This window comes from Lepidochelys olivacea (assembly GCF_965140295.1).
Source record: "Lepidochelys olivacea isolate rLepOli2 genome assembly, chromosome: 12".
In the NCBI taxonomy this organism is placed as follows: Eukaryota; Metazoa; Chordata; order Testudines; family Cheloniidae; genus Lepidochelys; species Lepidochelys olivacea.
In genome coordinates, this window is record NC_140422.1 from 37,776,460 (window position 1) to 37,796,900 (window position 20,441).

General features: G+C 38.7%; 1 protein-coding gene across 3 annotated transcripts in view; it reads left to right on the top strand.

The window, feature by feature from the left end:
• The window catches only part of BANP (BTG3 associated nuclear protein), a 272,200-nt gene that overhangs the window by 112,228 nt on the left and 139,531 nt on the right, over positions 1 to 20,441 (top strand). For all 3 annotated transcript variants that reach the window (XM_084644987.1, XM_084644986.1, XM_084644988.1), the window contains one exon: positions 18,043 to 18,282. In XM_084644987.1, the coding sequence (XP_084501113.1) occupies positions 18,043 to 18,282 (240 nt within the window). The remainder of the gene's footprint in view (positions 1 to 18,042; positions 18,283 to 20,441) is intronic.

Below are 20,441 nucleotides of genomic sequence, written 5' to 3' on the forward strand. Positions count from 1 at the left end.
CCCCTACTTATACATCCCAAAATGCCATTGGCCTTCTTGGCAACAAGGGCACGCTGCTGACTCATATCCAGCTTCTCATCCACTGTCACCCCTAGGTCCTTTTCCGCAGAACTGCTGCCTAGCCATTCGGTCCCTAGTCTGTAGCTGTGCATTGGGTTCTTCCATCCTAAGTGCAGGACCCTGCACTTATCCTTATTGAACCTCATCAGATTTCTTTTGGCCCAATCCTCCAATTTGTCTAGGTCCCTCTGTATCCTATCCCTGCCCTCCAGCGTATCTATCACTCCTCCTAGTTTAGTATCATCTGCAAATTTGCTGAGAGTGCAATCCACACCATCCTCCAGATCATTTATGAAGATATTGAACAAAACCGGCCCCAGGACCGACCCCTGGGGCACTCCACTTGACACCGGCTGCCAACTAGCAGTTAATACAACTGCGTTAATACAACTGTGCAGGGAAATCAATTGCATCCTGCTACAAAGGACGATGTCTCTGGGAAATGTGTGTGAAATAGTGGACAGATTTACAGAAATGGGTTTCCCTAACTGTGGAGGAGCAATAGATGGCACACACATTCCAATTTTGGCACCAGACCACCTTGCGATGGAGTATATCAATAGGAAGGGGTATTTCGCCATGTGTTGTAGGTGCTTGTGGATCACCGTGGGCATTTCACTGACATCAACACGGGGTGGTCCAGGAAGGTGCATTTTGATGCCGTCATCTTCAGGAACACTGGCCTGTATAGAAAACTATAAGCAGGGACTTTCTTTCCAAACCGGAAGATTACAGTGGGAGATATTGAAATGCCCATAGTGATCCTGGGAGACCCGGCGTACCCCTTACAGCCATGGTTCATGAAACCTTATATGGGAAACCTAGACAGCAGTAAGGAGTGATTCAACAACAGACTGAGTAGGTGACAATGGAATGTGCCTTTGGCAGATTAAAGGCATGCTGGCAATGCCTTTATGGTAGGTTAGACTTTAATGAGGATAATAATCCCATGGTCATAGCCGTGTGTTGTACGTGAGTTGTACGTTGCATAATTTTTGTGAAGCTAAGGGTGAAAAGTTTGTTCAGGGGTGGAGTGTTGAGGCAGACCACTTGGCTGCTGATTTTGGGCAGCCAGTCACCAGGGCTATCAGAGGGGCCCAGATAGGGGCAATTCGAATCAGGGAGGCTTTGAGGCAACACTTTGAAAATGAGACCCAATAATGTATATCTCTTTGATTGGTGCAATGTTACATTACATGTAGCTTTCCTAGGAAGTAATGGTGACATTTGGGGCCTTACATTCCAGCGAGCACATGAATAAACTGCCTGTGTATGTATTGGTAGTGCTTGCTATCTCAGTTTGCAGAAAGCAAATGAAGATGAGTTACCATTCAACAACTTTGCTTTTATTGCACAAGAAACAGCACACATGAAGACGCTTGGTGCGAAAGGAGGAACCTGGGAAGGGCAGACTTTCAGAGCTGTCATTATGAAAGTTGTCCAAGGGGGTGGAGTGAAGGGGAAACCAAGAAGTCCCGGCAAGTGGAAAGGATTGTGCAGGAGGAGTTTTGATAGGGGGGTATGGAAAAGAATTCTGAATGTGTTGCAGGGGAGGGCAGGCACACATCTGCTCAGTCTGCAGCATTATTAAGGACTTCAACATCTGCGTTTGCTCCTCCATTACTTTAATCATCCGTTCAGTAGTGTCCTTAAGGAAGTACTGATTTTCTTTTCTGTCCTTTCCACCACTCCTTGCATTCCTTTTTCTCTGTATTGGAGAAGTGCAGTACGTCCCGGAACATGTCTTTCTTTGAGCCGTTTTGGGTGCTTTCTTACCTGGTGTAGATGCTCGGTCGGTGTGTGTGGGGTGCTCCTGAAGGCCACATCTGCCGAAACACAAGGAACAATGCACAGAAGCATGATTGTTAAATTTATGGACAGCATTGAAACATTTCAGTAACATACACGCTTTGTATCATAACAATCACTTTCTCACTGACCCTAGTGAGGCACACATCTCTGCGAACACCCAAAGCATGTATAGCAAGACACACATTTAAAATCACAAGCGTTGGCAACAATGCAAGTTAACTTTCAGCATCTGAGTAGTACTATTGAACTTATTTTGACCTACCTGCATACTTAAAGTAAGGAACATCTGGTTAAGAACCTGGCTGAATCAGAGCCACAACTGGTAGAACTATACTTAGAGAGACTTAAAAGGTATTTGTTGAAAATATATTTATTTTTCAAGCCTAACCCTTTAGAAATTGGAAAATGATCTTTAAAAATGTTATAAATAACTCTATTCTGTATGCACATTTGTTTGTTATTGTAGGGTTATTTGTGAGTGTTGGGTTGCTGACGTTGGACCTGATCCAGAGCCCAAAGGAGTCTCCCAACTTGACTACTGTGGGCTTAGGTCAGGCCCATTGACACTTTTTTTTGTTTATTTTATTAGAAAAAACAACACCATTTCCTGTCCTGCTTCTCGTCCCCACCACCATAAATAAATAAATTAAATAAATAAATGTAAAGAATTAGTTAGCAAAGAGATGATTTAAAAAGGACATCTTTATGCTTCCAACCTTGTAAGTGTGTTACTTTAAGAATAATTTCTGAAGAATAGATAGGAAAGCATCTTGACATAACATTATGCATTTGTATCTGGCAAGGTACTTGGAAAACAGCTAATGACTTACAGATTATTAAATATAATAAATAGGATTTAACAGTTAAAATATGAGATTTATTTTCCTACAAGCACAGTAGCTTGACAGGTTTCAGAGTAGCAGCTGTGTTAGTCTGTATTGGCAAAAAGAAAAGGAGTACTTGTGGCACCTTTGAGACTAACCAATTTATTTGAGCATAAGCTTTCGTGAGCTACAGCTCACTTCATCGGATGTGCCACAAGTACTCCTTTTCTAGTAGCTTGGCAGTGTTTTTCGGAATATCTTTTTTTTTTTTGTTCCATTTTATTTTTTGTAAGTGTTCTTCCTGCTCCTTCTAATGCAAGGCTTTGATAGATGGTTGGAAAACATAAGAAAGCCTAAAATCAGGAAAAGGCGATAGAGGTCTGTCCTACTTTTTCCCTATTTGTTTTCCACGTACCGCTTTAAAATGGGTACTGACAAATGGATCGTATTGTCCCTAAGCACAGTGGTGCTTCTTTCAGTGGCCCTTCTTGGTAATTTATTCCAGATGTTTAGAACATCTAAAATGAAAATGTTTTTCCAAAAGTATTTGTGTTCCCAGTTTTGTAACGTTGAGATAATTTTCCTTGGGTTTGTTTTCTTGATCGTTTTGAAGAGTTTGTCAGTTTCATAAATCTCTTCATAGTGTAACGTAAAAACAATTAAGTTACGAGAAAATCATTTTTCTTGCAAAAGTCCAACAGCAAAGGAGCCAGTATTACAGTAGATGTTGGAACCAGTGTCGTGTAGAAAATCACAGAAGGGCCTGTGTGTATTGTATGTGGGATAAGTAATAACTAAAGCTAGCTAAAGAATAGGACCTCAAGGTTAATTTTCTTAGAAGTGGCACTTGTGTCATCTTCAGGGTTAGTTGATTGTGCCAAAGAAGGAGCTTGAATTCAAGGCTGAAAAATTGGTTCCAACAATTGGCTGTTTGGTTGGTGCTACTTTGGAGCTGTTTTTGTATCTGATGGTGTCTGGATGAGATATAACTTAATCAAACCACCACCAATATACTTGCAGAGAAGGACTGTTTGTCTCTTTTTGAATACTATATACCATAAACCATGCTGAAAAGAATACCGTACAGTTAGTGAGGGATAGCTAGTATCAATCAAGGTTTACTTGTAAGGCAGTAGCTAAACAGTAACAATCATTAACATTAAAGTTCACATTTGCATAGTCATCTTCTTCCGTGCAACATCCTGGCTATAGCACCTATGAAAATGTTGAACTTTCCATTGTATATCTGCTGCAGAATTGTCTCTGTTTTTGAGAGAGGGAAGCCTCTCCAAATTATTCTGTTCGGAACCTGTAGTAAATTTCCTTTAATTCATATTTCATTTCTGTAGATGTATACACCTATTTCCTGTTTGCTGCTGTGCTACATCTGCATGTTCAGCTAAAAGCATCAAGGACTTTTCCAGAATAATTACCAGTTCCTTTGTTTTTCCTCATTACAGTGCTATAGTGCTTTCCGTTTAGTGGATTTATGTATTTTTTCTTTGAATCAGTTCTTCACTTCAGTACAGTTTTACATATATGTCTGCAGAGCTGCTTTTGATGTATAAGACCTCAACTATCCAAATTGTCCAAAATCATCCTTTCTAGCCTGCCATTTTAGACCTCGATCCTGCAAAAACAAACACGCACTTCATTTAAACCATGTGAGTGACCCCACTGAGGTCACTGGGACTACTTATGTAAAGTTCAGCATACATTGAAGTCTTTGCAGGAAATAGAACCATAGAATTTAATCTCACATATGAGACTTTGTCAGATGTATGTTGTATTATCCCTAAAATTAATATCTACACATAATAGGGCAAAGTTAGTGAAGCATGACTTTTCCTTCTGAAACAAAGGTTGCAATACTGTATGCTAGTTAGAGCATGAGACTTGGAGTCAGGATTCCTGATTCTAGTCTTGTCTCTGCTGTGGACTAGCCAGATCTTTCTCCACCTCCATTCATCCTAATAGTAAAGTGGAGATAGTAATTGTGGTGGGTTGGATCACAGAACCCCCCTGGGAGCTGCCACCTGATGTGCCAAGACTACTTCTGCCCCTGTTTTCCTGCCCAGTCAGCTTAGGACTCCAGCATCCTGCCTGGTTTGAGCCAGACCTGCTAGCCTGCTGCAAACCCAGACCCAGGTCTGAACCACGTCCCCCAACAGCTGTAGGCTTAATTGAAAGCAACTTAAGAAGTGTTCCTGCCTTTAACTCTCAGATGCCCAACTCCCAATGGGGTCCAAACCCTACATAAATCTGTTTTACTCTGAATAAAGCTTGTACGAGGTAAACTCATAAATTGTTTGCCCTCTATAACACTGACAGAGAGAGATGCACAGCTGTTCCCCCCCCCCCCCCCTTGGGAGCCTTCAAGATTCCAAACCACCATTAATGGCCCACACTTTGCATAACTACAGTAGGCCCTCAGAGTTCTATTTCATATTTCTAGTTTCAGATACAAGAGTGACACATTTATACAACTACAGTGACCACACTCAGTAGATTATAAGCTTTGTAATGATACCTTACAAGAGACCTTTTGTATGAAGCATATTCCAGTTACATCATATTCACACTCATTAGCATATTTTTATAAAATCCTACAGTGTGTCACAGTAATACCTACCTAATTTAAGAACTTTCATATCCCTTCCTTAAAAGTATATATATATATATGCTATATAAGTATAAAATGCTGTTATTATATAAACCTTGTTGGTGTCCTTAATCAAACAACGTCTACCTACAATTCCTTTGTTTGATCACACAAATTGGGTTTACAGCCTTTCTGGAACCCTCACTTCCACAGAAAACAAATATAAATTAATTAATATGTTAAGAAATGTATTACATACCTTGAGGAAAACAAGCAATCATTTTGTACAAACCTCTCTCATCTCACCTTGCTATCCATTGCATCTAACCTAAAAGATGAACATTCAAACCCTTACTGACCTGAGTAGTTCTGGATTGATCAAAGAGTTCTGCTGACTTCAGTGAGGTTACATGCGTGAGTCAGGATTACTCATGTAAAGAAGAGTTTGCATGACCAGCTCCAAGATTATAAACTTTTTGAAGCTGGTAGCTTTTCTTTGTTCTGTCTATGGAGCGGCAGGAACACTTATGGCACAAACAAAAAATATTAAATAACAGCTTTTGTGTGCCTGATATCAAAACTGATGTGTAGTTGGCTTAGAATCCAAGTCCCTGTATTGACTAATAGCTTTGTAACAACTATTTTCCACTACTTGAGGCAGTCTCTTAAACTGAGTGTTCCATTTGTCTACTAAAGCTTTTAGTACTCTAGGATGAGCGTGGGGTTCAAATGTGCAGCCTTGTTAATCATTGGATCGTTTAACTATTTAATCACCTTCTGGTTGGCACTTTCATAATTCTTCATTTTTCATTCTGAACTATTTGATTTAGGAAGATAAATTAAAAAGTGGGGGGAGGAAATATGCAAACTAGCTGCTCTATATCTGTTGTGTTCACTTGTCTCTGAATCCCCAGGCCCTTTCCTCAGAGGATCAATTCTTTTATGTTTGGATGCTCCTGCTGATGTCACTTGTGCTAGTGAGTTTGCTTATTTCCATTTCCCTATTGTATCAAGAGTTTTACTTACTTTCCCCCCCTTTTTAAATTAGTCCCATTCCCTTGCATCTTTTTTTAATTAATTTGATTTCTGTTGGCACTTTAGACCAGGGGTAGGCAACCTATGGCATGCGTGCCAAAGGCGGCAAATGCATGCCAAAGGCAGCACACGAGCTGATTTTTCAGTGGCACTCACACTGCCCAGATCCTGGCCACCGGTCCCGGGGGCTCTGCTGCTGACCTGGGGTACTGGCCGCCGGCCCCCTGTCAGTCAGGGTTCCGTCTGCCGGCCCCACTTAGCCTGCTGCTGGCCCTGGTTACCAGCCACCGTTCTGGGGGCCTCTGCTGCCGGCCTGGGGTCCTGGCTGCTGGCCCGGGGCAGTGAGGGGAGCAGACGGGGCAAGAGGGGGCACAGCTCAGCACCCCCACCTTAAGAATTGTTCCAGCGCCACTGTACTGGGTTATTTTTAAGTCCTGACTTGCTGCTTACATCACGATCACACCACGTGGAACAGCGCACTGCATTTAACGTTGAGATTAGAATGTACATGCAAGAACTGGAATCAGAATTTTCTGACAGATTTCAAGATTTCCAGAGATTTGGCCCAATGCTTTCTTTTCTAATTAAACCTGAAAAGTTCAACGAAAGCGCTTTGCATTTGTCTGTATTTCAGTGGATGGGTGTTGAAGATTTCGAAATGCAGCTCATTCAGTTAAAAAGCTCAGAACTGTGGGCATCAAAGTTTGGAGATCTGCGGAGTGCACTTGAAACTACTGAGAGAGATCATGGGGCCTGTATTCTGACCTGCTGGATGTCTCTGCCAGTGAAATTAAACTGTTTGAAGAAAATTAAGTTTGCAGTGCTTTCAGCATTTGGATCCACATACTTGTGTGAACCGGTATTTTCACACATGAAATCTGTCCTCTGTCCCTCTCGGAGCCAATTAACAGCTGATCACTCAGAAGCCTGTGTGCAGCTTAAAGTATCCAAATACATGCCAGACATTGGAAAACTCAGCAAGGAAAAGCAAGGGCAAGGATCACACTAAACTGATAAGATCAGCATTTTAATTTAATTTTAAATGAAGCTTCTTAAACATTTTTAAAACCTTATTTACTTTACATACAACAATAGTTTAGTTCTATATTATAGACTTATAGAAAGAGACCTTCTAAAAATGTTAAAATGTATTACTGGCACGCAAAACCTTAAATTAGAGTGAATAAATGAAGACTCGGCCCACCACTTCTGAAAGGTTGCTGACCCCTGCTTTAGACTCTTAGATGTTTTGGAATGAATCTGCTGAAATATTGTTCCTTGCCTAATTGATCCTTAAATGATTTGCCCCAGTATTTTATATAGTTGATTCTTCTTGCCTGTAGAGGGTTTTAATAAACATTCTGCATTCCCTCAGAGTCTGCTCTTTTTAAACACAAAAAATAATACTCCTGTACTTCAGCACTCTTAACACCTACCCTTTTCATTTTTATGATGTAGTTCAGAAGTATGCTATGCAAAATGTTTGTATCAAACCTCAAATACAGTTAGCCTGAGTTTGGGCTTGATGCTTAGTATATTTCTGAATGTGGGCAAAGGTTGTTCGCACCTCCCTTCCTTGGATGAAATCCTGTCCCCATTGAAGCCTATGGGAGTTTTGCCATTGGCTTCAGTGTGGCTAGGATTTCACTCCATTGCTTTTTTCTCTCCAAATCGAATCCCAGTGAGCCCAAAGGCACTTGCCTTCATGTCATGTTCTATTGCTTTCCCCAGTTCTTTGGGGATGTTGGATGGACTGTTTACTATTTGGGAGGCCACTGTGTATGGATCACTACCTTCTTCACATCCTAAAGGGACTTTTCGAGAGAGGCACAAATAGCTTGTCTCCCAATAGTGCAACAGGAGAGGGGCAAACACTCCTATGCCTGTTGCCAGGCTGTTCTAGAGAGCTCAGGGGCATGGTGTCCCTTTGATTTTAGCAGATTTTGTCAAATTTGAATGTCCAGGTGAATACCCTGCAATTCAAATTGTAAGGTTGAATTTGCAAACTAAACCTGCAGGATTCTCAGAGCCTTGGAGTTTTTACAAATTAACTTATTTAACAAACAACCGAACATTTAAAAAAACATCACAGTTGTGACAAAACCTAGCAACCCTGTTCTTAGCTCACAATGCTGTAAGCTCTACTTGTGTGCTTGAGAGAGGGGAGAAGACAAGATAGGGCTGTAGTATTATCTTTAATGCTTTGACAGTTGTGTAGTGTTCTCACTAAGCTGCAGTAGTCTGAGTTCTTGTTAACTTTTATGCAGTGTGGCTGTTAGCCCCAAAATAAGTTCCTAATAAACAGCGATATGTATTGCAGGATGTCAATCCACAGTTCAGTTAGGAAGTAAATAATAATAAAGATGTTTTCAAATACTGTATTCAAAATTTGAGCTGTTGCTTAGTTGCGATTGTTCAGGTAAATCTCTTGCTATTGCTCCATGATTGGATGAACTGCAAATATTAGTGTGTGTAAAGGCTGCATAGGCAGTTCACAGAGTACTATTTCTACTAAGCCTTGAACTCAAACTAATCCCATCTGGAGCTTCAGAATTTTCTCCTATTCGGTCCTCTGTTACTCATAATCTGGTCAGTTCTTATTGTGCAGAGTACATCTGGGCAAATAATGCAAAAAATTGTCCAAAAATATTCATTGTAATTTTTCAACGAATTTTCTTCTGATGTGTTCATGCAACTTTTGTGCATTGCTTTCAGTGAACATTCAAGGCACTGAGTTTTACTTTTAAATATTTTTTTTCCAGGAAATCTCATTGCACAGTTACACGTCTGAGTATTGGCAGAAACGGAAATTTTAATTTGTGTACATATTTGCAGTTCATCCAGTCAAGGAACAGAAATACCATGTGATTTAAATAAGCTGTTGCAACTAAGCAACACTGCTCAAAATTTGAATGTGTGTGAACAAGCCATAGAGTAAAATATTTTAAAATATTATGATTATTATATACTTATCCTCCTATCTCATGGATTTGTGGGAAGGCTATTGGTTAATATTGGTGCAGCACTTTCAAAATCTAAAGGACTATTTAAGTGTTAAGTAATATTATACATACATTATATTTACATACTCTGTTTATGGTGTCTTGAAATATTTAGGTTACTGTGCATAAGCCTATGAAGTAGAGCTGCTGATATCCTTTGTATAGTGAATGTATTCTACATTTGGTAGGGTGCTGCATCATGTCTTTCTTTGAGATCTCTGACAACAAATGGCGTTGTTATTCTTTTTCTAGGATGAAAAAAAAAGCATGACCTGTTCTGTTTATACCATAAGATGCCCCATCTTTTAGTCAGTTTCTTCATGCTGGCTTAAAGGCAGTTATTCTTTTAAATGTCTAAGCTAAAGTCGAGACTTTGAATTACCAAGAAACATACTGTCTCAGCTGGTAGAGTCTCAGAGGTATGTGAAGATGCATTTTTAAATTTCAGAGCATTCCACTTATGTGGTTAAAATAAAACTGCAAAATTAGTTGCTTTAGGCTTTTAAGTAAAGCCAGGGGAGTGTGGGATCTGAAGCTTTATTTTCTATGTATTGAGAGACAGATTTACTTTTAAACATTTTTTTGGAATGTGTTATTGACACAAATTTTACAGGGTTAGTAGTAATTAGATATTGATAATACTGCCTGAAGGCAGGTATAGTGTAGGCTGGTATTGTGTAAGTTTTCTTTGCACAGCTCAGTTATTGGGTCTCAGGGCTGTCTTGCAACTAGGGTTAAAAATTATCTTTTTTGGAGGAGAAGAGGGGAATCTGATCCACACAGATTTGTTCAGCACAGTGCAAAAAGTTCTGTTTAAATATAAGTGCTTTATCACAAAAGTGCCTCTGCAACGGTTATCCCTATACTATAACCGGCCAATGGTGTTCAGAATTTGTCACCTTCAGTTCTGGATACCAACAGCTTATCCAAAGTGGAAGGCTGGAGGTTTAGGCTGGTCTGTCCTCAGGATTCTCTTTCACGTCACCAATTTAATTCCCAGTTTTTGAGTCCTACTTGCAGCAATGCTGGTTTTGTAGTGTCAAAGCTCCTTCTGAGCAGAGGCTGACAGTCACAGCAAAATCTGTGCTGATTTTGTGATTTTTAGCAGTGCCCACTGGTAACTTATTAGAGACCTTCAAATTCATTTCACTTGTGATATCAAAATTAAATCTTTATATTAAAATATGAAAGGCTGGTGCACAACGGCATTGCACCACCTAAGCCTTCACATCCTCACCCCAAAATGTTTATTTTTTACATTAAACCCAAGCTATATTATAGTAGACATTAGGATACTGAGCATAGTTCTTGTGAGAACCGTCTTTATTGAACTCCTCAGTGACCTATTAAAGCCAAATAAAACTAAAGAAACAAAACTCTCTAGCCAAATGTTTCTGCTAAATTCCTTCTTGTTTTGAAAAGATTTTTATTTATTTTTCCGATTACAGAGAAATAGAGAAATGAGGCATAATAGTGCTCAGGAGTCTTTCCAGTGTTTAAAATGACCCTAATAATAATGCAGATCCAAGTCAATAAGTGTAAAGTTGGATATAATAAAGGAAAGAGAAACTGGAAAGTGTGCATAACTTAATCAGCTTAGATTGTCTAAGCACATGACATTAAACAGTTTTCTGAGTGTATCTAAATCCACAAATGTTAATATTTTGAATGTTATCCAGGTTTACATCTAAACAATTTTAAATAATGGCTGTTCAAATTACGTTTAAATTCCCTAGCCCACCATGAGCCACTAAGTATGTGTCTCCTCTTTCTGTCCCCAATTCAGCAAGGTACTGAAGCATGTGCCTTATTTTAAGCATGTGAGTAATCCCTTTGACTTTGTGCTTAAAGTTAGGCACACACTTCAATACCTTGCTGAACTTAAGCCTATACAAGTGCTTCGATACTGATGTGCATGTGTTTTTTCCCCTTAATATATGTGGGATCACAAATAAATGTTCAGTGATGGAAAAAATAGATGATGTTTATATACAGTATTCTGAATGGCTCACTTTGTAGTGCAGTCATCTTCCAGCCTGAAGAGTATGGGTTCATTGAAGTATATCGGAGCTATCTACTTCATGTAATTCAATTTTTGGTGCCATCTGTCAGATGAGGCTTCAAACATAGGTCTCTTCTAACTATCTTTTGACATTAAATATATATTTTTCCAAAAGAATACAGGAGAAACCCAAGTGCTGTAGCCAACGTTCCTGTTCTATGAATAAACTTGTTTTATGTTTTTGTGTGTCTCTTTTTGCCTGTCACTTTTTTTGCTTAAATGTCTTTTGGAGAGCATACATTTAAAACTAGTTCTGTTGGGTTCTCTTCTGTAAGGTTCATGTTATGTGACTAGTCCTGGATTTTAACAGTGCTTGTTTTCAGTCTGCGATGCTCAAGCATAAACCTGGTTTTAACTGTGCTAGGATTGGAAGTTAATAAAGTCTGCACTCTAAAGTCTTTCCGTTAATCACTGCCACTTTGAACTCTTGCAGTGGCAAAGGAGTCAGCCTAATTGCTGGAGGTGTTTTTTGTTTTTTTTAAAGTTGACTCTCTTACAAATCTGCCAAAATATTATTTAATTTCTCTGGAGACAGGAGTTTATTTTTGTAGAGTAGGAATTGGTTTATTTTCAGAAGATTAATTCTGCTTTGTGCCTTTGTACTGTAGCTACCAGGCGTTTTCCTCTGGCATAAGTGCCAGAATTGCACCCAGCTTTGTTAGTAAAATAAATAAAACTATTCTGAATAATGGAACAAGTTAATTCTTCAAATATTTACATGGGCAGGTGTTTCACTTTCTTTTTCTTTGTTTTAAAGGGATGATTGATGGCACCTAGCGAGAGAGTGGAACCTAGCTTTGCTTCTAGTCTTATTGCTAATACTCATATATCAAGCTAGTTAAGGGAACGAATCCCAGAAGAAAGAAGTGAGTAACAGTTAAGGGTCAACCATCTCCCTGTGCAGGAAAAACACACATGCACACACATCAGAAAGTATTCTACAGAGGCTGAAACGGCAGCAAACCTTGTCTGTTTTTTGTTCTCTTGACGCAAGCATTTCTCTTTACGAAAAGTTTTAACTCCCCTACTCTGTTTCTACATCAACAAATGTTTGTGCAACAGATCCTAACACCCCTTTCACTCCACCTCTCTCTCTCACACACACACATTCTTTTTGAAGCCAGTAGAGTCTCTGGTCACAGTGAATGGCCAACTGTCTTGTGAGATGAAAGAAATTAACATCATATGGCTAAGAAGGATTTGAGAATGGTATTGAAAAGCAAGCTGCTTTTCTATGCAGTAGAATGGAGCGAAAAGAAAATGTATGATCTTGAAAGAATAGTGAAGAAGAGCTAGAAGTTCTGATCAGTGTCATGAACTGAGCTCCTGAATTAGTGAAGAGAGCAATCCAGACATAAACAGCATGTCTTAAAACTCTGTATTTAAAAGTAGCGATGAGCCTAAAAGTCCAGATCTGAACACCCCCCCCCCCGCTACACACACCAATATTTTGGAGAAGAGGTTCAGGATCTGAATGTGGATCCAAACCTAAATGTATACACCTAACTGCATGCACACATAACTGCTTTGCCAATATTCAGTTACTGTATGCATCTAACTCCTCTGCCTAGTCTGCTCCACCAGTAATGCCAGCTTTGCCCACCCCTTTGTTACTCTCACTTCAGCCCTTTCTATATGGAACACTCTCCTGGTGTACACATCTGTAAAGCCCCCTCTTCAAGACCCACCTTTGCTGCCAGGCATATAAGACATTAACCAATGAAGAACAGCTAGGTTGAGGGGCAGATGGGGAGAGTTGCCAATGTTTTTGTAAATATATAATTATTTTTAAAAATGTATTTGTATATTTGACTGTGTCCCTGTTCCTATACCCTTTTTGTTTCTTTTATCTTTTAAAATTTGGAGCTCTTAAGGTTAGAGTCGAGGGCTTTATATGTGTTTGTACAGCGCCAGGCATAGGTGGAACCACTGGCTACTCCAATATACACATTAAATAATAATAATTGGTTAATTGCATGTGTAGTTCCTGTAGTTAGAGTGCTGCCAGTGTTGGGAACTGAAAATCTGGCTTTTAATCTAAACTGCCTGCCCCTGTAGTATTTGTGTGCCAGAATCATTCCCCTCTGAACCCCCTCCATTCCAACTCCACTGGCCTTCATTCTTCTTTTGACTACTCCATCCGCTCATTCTTTCTTCCATGCCACTCCATGTGACTGGAACAGACACCTAACTCCCCTATGGCTAGCAACCTCCCTGTCCTCTAATCCTCTCTGAAAACTCCATCGTCTCTATGATTCTTCCACCATTCACCTTTACTCTTACGTTCTCCTCTACCACTTGCATATCAGACCTTGGCAGATGAATTAAATAAAAATAACCAAAATGGATTGTAAACTCCTTGGGGCTGGGACCTTGTCTTATTTTCTATGGGTAAAGTGCCTGTTACATCTATGATACTGTATAAATAATAATGCATATGTGTATAATAATGATACTTAGTAGCTATATAGCCTGCATAAAGTTTGAGTGTAACACAAATGCTAGCTAATTATTCCCCTGATTCTGCAAAGACTTATGCATGAGCTTAATTTAAAGCATGTGAATAGTACCATTGAACTGAAAGATAATTTAAAGTTAACAATGAATTTAAAGGTTTTCAGGATTGGGGCTTAGTATAGCAATATTATATGTATATGTAGCCTAAACTGCAAACTCATATGTGTATCCTGTATCTGAATGGTTGGCAGACCTTTTGAAGTGTCTAGTCAATGTATTTTGTAATGTTAAAGATTACAATACGTGAATTTTTATGTACACTTTTATTAAAGATATAAAGCCCTGAAACACTAAAATAAATTTAAAAAGCACTACAATATTGTAGCAACTTTTTCATAAGATGCTCTGTGGTTCTGAAATAAAATTGTACTTACGGGGATCACTGGTATGAAAATAATAAATATTTTCTATTTTTTTAAAATAAGGAAAGGAAACAACATACGTGTTTTTCTAAGAGAAGGCAGAAAAACCCACAAATGACCTGTTAAGCAACAGAAACTTAAAATATGAATGAAATATAAATGAACAATTCAGATAAAAAGTTTAACAAATTAATACCACAGTTGAATTTCTTATATTATTAAAAAACTGCCCAACCCACAGAGGAAATGCTGGTGATTGATATCATTCTGGGATTTGAATTGTTGTTCAGAATATTATAAGTAACATTATCTGTTGTCACAGATTACAGAAAAAAATTCCACTACGTTATTTGTTTTTCTTTATATTTTGGCATAGTTGTGGAATTTAGATTCAATTACACTTTGGGTAAGTTCTAGTCAAACTTGAAAACACTCCGGCTTTAAGATAATCCTTTCCTAGGTTTTTCAGTTTTTCTTATATTGTCAGTTTAAAGATAGTATGACATGTTGATTCATCTTTAGATATTTGTGTGTTTTCTGTATCTCTTCTGTGTACTGTAAGTGCATCATATTCAGGAAAAAAAGCTTCTGGATAATTTCTCCTTATAAAAGCAGAAGATACTTCAGTTTCGGTATATTCTGAGATGCAATTTCCCTGTTAATTATTGGGGGTTGAATAAAGGAAAACTAATTACACTGTCAGTTTAATTTATTTGCAGAAATACTAGGCTGTTTTAACCCACTGATCTCTCATCACTGGGAGCACTTTGGTACCATTTCCAGATGTCTATCAGTCTCGCAGAAAGGTTTTCATTTCAAAGGCAGCACTCTAACACAGAGAAATGCAATAGCCTGACACATTCAAGACGATTTTGTTTGGATTGAATCAAAGAATTGCTGTAAACATTGAGTAGAAATGTAAAAGGGCCATTGAAGGTTCCACACAAGCCATTTTTTGTTTGGAGAATTTCACATTTACCAGTCCTCCTGCTATGGGATACAGAGGCAAAGGGAGAATCTATTGTAGTATTCTGAAAGTACAATGTGAATGCAAGAGCTGAAATCATTTTTCAGGGCTTATGGTATAGGTCAGCACAATCAAGTGCTGTATTCTCTTCCAAATTGTAAGCAATAACAGTAGAATTACACATAGTAACTTCTATAATCAGTACTACTAGTAAACTTTCATTATTCTGTGAATGGAAAAAGTCTTTGATTCATATATGCTAAGTTTCAGAGTAGCAGCCGTGTTAGTCTGTATTCGCAAAAAGAAAAGGAGGACTTCACTTCACTTCATCGAAGTGAGCTGTAGCTCACGAAAGCTTATGCTCAAATAAATTGGTTAGTCTCTAAGGTGCCACAAGTCTTCTTTTTCTTTTTATATATGCTAAGATCATTCATTAGCATGGCTGCAGATGGAAAGGTGCTTTATAATTGTTATGAATTATATTATTAGAAATATTTTTAATAATTTGAGCTAAATTGAAATCAGGCAGTAGAGTTCTGATAGCAGTTTATAGAGTAGTTCGCTCAAGTTTGCTAGATTCTCTTGAAAATAAAAACATAGAAGATATATTAGAAAATGAACACAGCCATACAGTCATTTCTCTGCTTTGCCTTCTGTGTCCAGTTTAATCATTAGTAGCAGGATATCTTTTTCTAATATTATTAGATGCCAGGAATAGTTGCATTCTGAACAAGTTATAATCAATCCGAGCAATTGACTTCCCTACCATAACATGCAGATGCCATCTTGCACATTGCAAAGTGTAACTAATGCATTGCAGGCTGGGGGTATGAAAAAAAATGTAAACAAAAACAATTAGGGTTCTTCATTTTTCTAGACCAGTGACAGAAATATAAGAAACAAGCAAATTCATTAGGGAAAATTGGATTTGTCTAAATAAAAAGATAATTAGAACATTACATTGTGCTCACATTTTGATGCTCTACAAAAGTTTGATATTAACATTAATGGTTTATGTGTGGAGGTAAATATTTTCCTTTACTTACAGATATATGGCCATCTGATATTTCTGTATCAATACTGTATAATTTAACATTTATTTCATACTATCACTATTCATTGCAATAAACTTGGATCTGATACTTGCTACATCAGTCAGTCCCAGAGATCTTGTCTCAAAAGCGATCTTTAGAGCATGAGTTTCTTCCTGTGTTAGATTTTATTGCTTGCTTCTTGCACATAATTTAACAGAATGCAGGCTAACACAGTCCAATAGCTGGAAATAAAGATCATGCTTTTTCAGGGGTCACATAAGCCTATTTACCTTGAAAAGTGCTCATTCATCTAAACTTTTTCATGGTTAGCAGATGAATAGGATGATTATGAAAAACAGACATTTGTGACTTTGTGTATACCATAATACTTCACTACATACATGTCTTTAAAAAATAAATCCTATAGTTAAAAGATCTGTTTCATATTCATATCGCTTTCTGAAGATGTGTAAAAAAGCAATACAAGTGCTAGCATGGCATGAATGAATGGCATGAATCCCAACTCAGTCTCTTTTATGCGTTTTACCCCACTAAGCTGTGCGAACATTGAAATTAAATCCAAACAGTCTGTGTCAGTCATTATTGAAATGTTAGGCTTGACCACTGGGTTATTCCCCATATATTGTCAAGATTGTTACAGGAAATTTCATTTTAACTGGAACGAGCAAACAGCCTGGCTTAGCATCTCATCCAAAGGGACTGTACATTTCCTTGCAGCTGCATCCCACACTCCAGGTGTGACTCTGGTGTCCACACTGAACTTTAGTTCAATTTCTGATTTGTGGCTTGAATCCACAGACTTCTGGCACTGCCAACAAAATTTAATTTCCATTACGAATTCAGTGCTTCCCTTAGCTTAAAATGAGTATTTATTTTCCCAAACCATGAGAGGCCAGAGCAAGAGGAAAATCCACGGTCTTCTATTCAGGTATAGTGCTGGCAGCCAGTATAATGAATACATATTCTTCTGCTAATGACCTCACCCTTGACCAGGAGGAAAGAGACACTAGAGAGATGAATGGTGATTCATGCTCAGTGCTGGGGCTGGTCCTTTGGTAAATGACGTGTTCAGGAAATAATGCAGACTACCGTTCAGTAAGTCTGAAACAAAACAAAAAGTTTAATTTGAGATCTTCAGCTACAGTTGAGTGATTGTCCTTGGTAAACCCCTTAAGTAATTAATCAAGGAAATTACCCCTCATCACTAATTATTTATTTTCTCAACTTGTCAGCCTTGCTTAAGCTCATCTTGTTGCATTGCTTAAGGGGAAAATTGTGATTCAAATTTGTGAGGTTGGAGGGACAAGGCTTACCAGAAAAGTGGCTCACTCTAAGATATCAGCTTCCTTACCCCACAGACTTGCCCTTATCCTTATTTTGAGGGGGCTGAATGAGCACGACTAAAGGTCAGAAGATTTTCTGTGTTCTTTTGCTCATTGGCCTCTCTTCAGAGACTGTTTAATTTCATTTGTGAGTTGGACATCTGGACCAAGACCAATTGCTCATTTTTTGGAGGCCACAGAACAGCTGTTCATGGTAACCACTTTTGGTCACTGCTGATGTGAGTTGGATAAACACTCTTTATCCATTACAAATCTTGTGAGCCAGCCAGTCACTATGAGCTTTGAAATAAGTTAAGGGAGAACATAAAGAAAATGGGAAGAGCTGATGATATTTATACATTTTAAATATAACTGTTGCAGCCTGTGCCATCACTTAGAATTTCCTCGTTCTCTGTTTTTAGAGGATTACCCCAATGGGACATGGCTTGGAGATGAAAACAATCCTGAGATGCGAGTCCGTTGCCCCATCACCCCAGCTGACATGCTGCATATCAGCACCAACTGCCGCACAGCTGAGAAGATGGCACTGACGTTGCTAGATTACCTCTTCCACCGGGAAATTCAGGCTATCTCCAACCTTTCAGGGCAAGGGAAGCATGGGAAGAAGCAGCTTGATCCTCTCATGATTTATGGTATTCGCTGTGAGTATAACCCGGAAGTTTCTGATCTTGTGCTGTGTAGAGAGATTTCCATCTGCTTTGTCTGACAATTGAGAGCAAAAGAGAAAAGCAGAGCGAAATCTTTAGAACCAAGTGTTCTAAAATGTTCATGCACATTCCTTTTTTGGTTTATTTGTCTCAATATTTTTGGGGAGGCCTTCTCAGTATTGGCTAATGTTATAACCTGCTCAGGTATTTGTATGCATCTCTTGACTCCAATCCTGCCTCTCCTTCTCCTGCTCTCTAGTCTTCTCCCTCCCCCCTCAAAAAACCCCCACAACAACCCATAGTAATTAAAATGTCCTTTGGACATCACACATTAGATACAATGTTCATTGCCCTTTACTGAAATAAGAGTGGGGCCCATTTTATTTATCCTGGTGCCATCTATCTCTCCAATTTATTTAGTCTAATCTCTGTATGAATAACCCTTCCATTGCTGTGGCACCTATGTGCTGTCATTAATTTAGCTAATTACCTCCACTTGCTTGTTGCTCAGATATTTCATTATCTGCTCCATGCTCTGTATTTTTTTGTGGTTCCATTTTGAATCTCACTATAGGAAGTACAATCCCTGAAAGATGATTGGCTGACCTGGTGACATTATTTTAGCCAGCAGCCCAAGCCTAGAAATATGGTCAGGCAGGTCATGCATCAGTCTGACCAACTCCTCCTTTACTCTACAGTTATTTTGGTCTGCACATTTATTTTTAAATAATACATTTTTATGTGGCAAAGAGAGAGTAGCTCTAAAGAACTACAGCACATTATAACAAGTCATGGTCCAACTTCATTTTTCTAATATCTGCATTTTTTGAAGTGTGGTTCTGCTCTTAAAAAGTAGCTTCATTATGTTACTTCTTGAGTTATTTTTGTATTTTATGCTCACCCCCCATGTAACACTGAGCATACTTTGCAAGGTTTTGATTTAACAGCAGACATTATCTTCCAAATAACTTGCTCTGCTCCCCTCCCCTCTATGGCACCAAACTAGCTAATCCTAGGGAAACCTCGCTAGCAAGCTAAGTGACAGTAGATTCCAGAACTTGCAGTCAGTGGAAGTCCTGGACAAAAAATGCATCATATTCAGAATGTATGTTCAGGCGTCAGCTCAGATGTATTTCCCGTCGGGTGAGTTGTAGACAATGCTCTGCCTCCCTGCTTCTGCCACTCTCACTCTTCAGACAGACAGCTGAATGTAGGTGGCATGGTGGAACATAGAGGATGTTTGAAATTGCTTCTACTGTGGTGTTGAAGTGTGTATTGCACAGTCTTCTTCCAAAGAGCTGGGCTGAGACTGTCCATTTATGTTGGGCCCAATCCTTTTCTCACTGAAATAATTGAAAACACTTGTCTTGACTTCACTGATAGCAGGATTAGGCCAATTATCTTATTTAGAAACATGTTGTCGGTATAGCTCTTATGCTGCTGTAGTGTAGGAGGCAGGTTGGGTCAGTCCTTAGAAACACCGCATCCAAACTACAATGCTTCTTTCCATTTACTGTGGTCAGAAGCATAATGATAGGGTCTGGAAACATAGAGAATTGCAGGTTTTAAAGATTGTTGTTATATCATGACAGTTTTCATTGAGTTTCTCACAGCTCATGGTAAGCTGAGTAGAAAGACATTTATGGGGAATAGTCTTGGTGAATATTCAAACTCTGGGTTTGTTTTTTAAGTCATGAAAACATTAGAAGTAACATTAGAATTGTGCTCAGCTATCCCAAATGATCAAAATAAATTACATTCTGTCAGAGTTGGGTGTGTTTTTTGTTGCCGTTGCCACCAGACAGATGTTTTCTTAGCTTCTATTTATGGGAGGATCCTAAAGGACCAATTTAAATTAGTCTATGGTGGGTGTTTCCTAGAAATCTCTCAGGCTCTCTTTTTGGTTTAGGAAGCCACTCTGAGTTCAAACTAGTTCACAGGTACAGAGCATACCAGATGTAGCACATTTCTAGTTGAGAAATCCCAACCATGGTGGTAACTGAAATAATGAAAAAAATAATAATCAACTTGTTTTTGTTGGAAATATAGATACAGTTCACATTATCAAAATAATATGAGCTTGGATCTCAGTTTTGACCAACTGGAAACAAATGGGGAGTGTGGATTGTCTAGATGGTTAGGGTATAAATTCC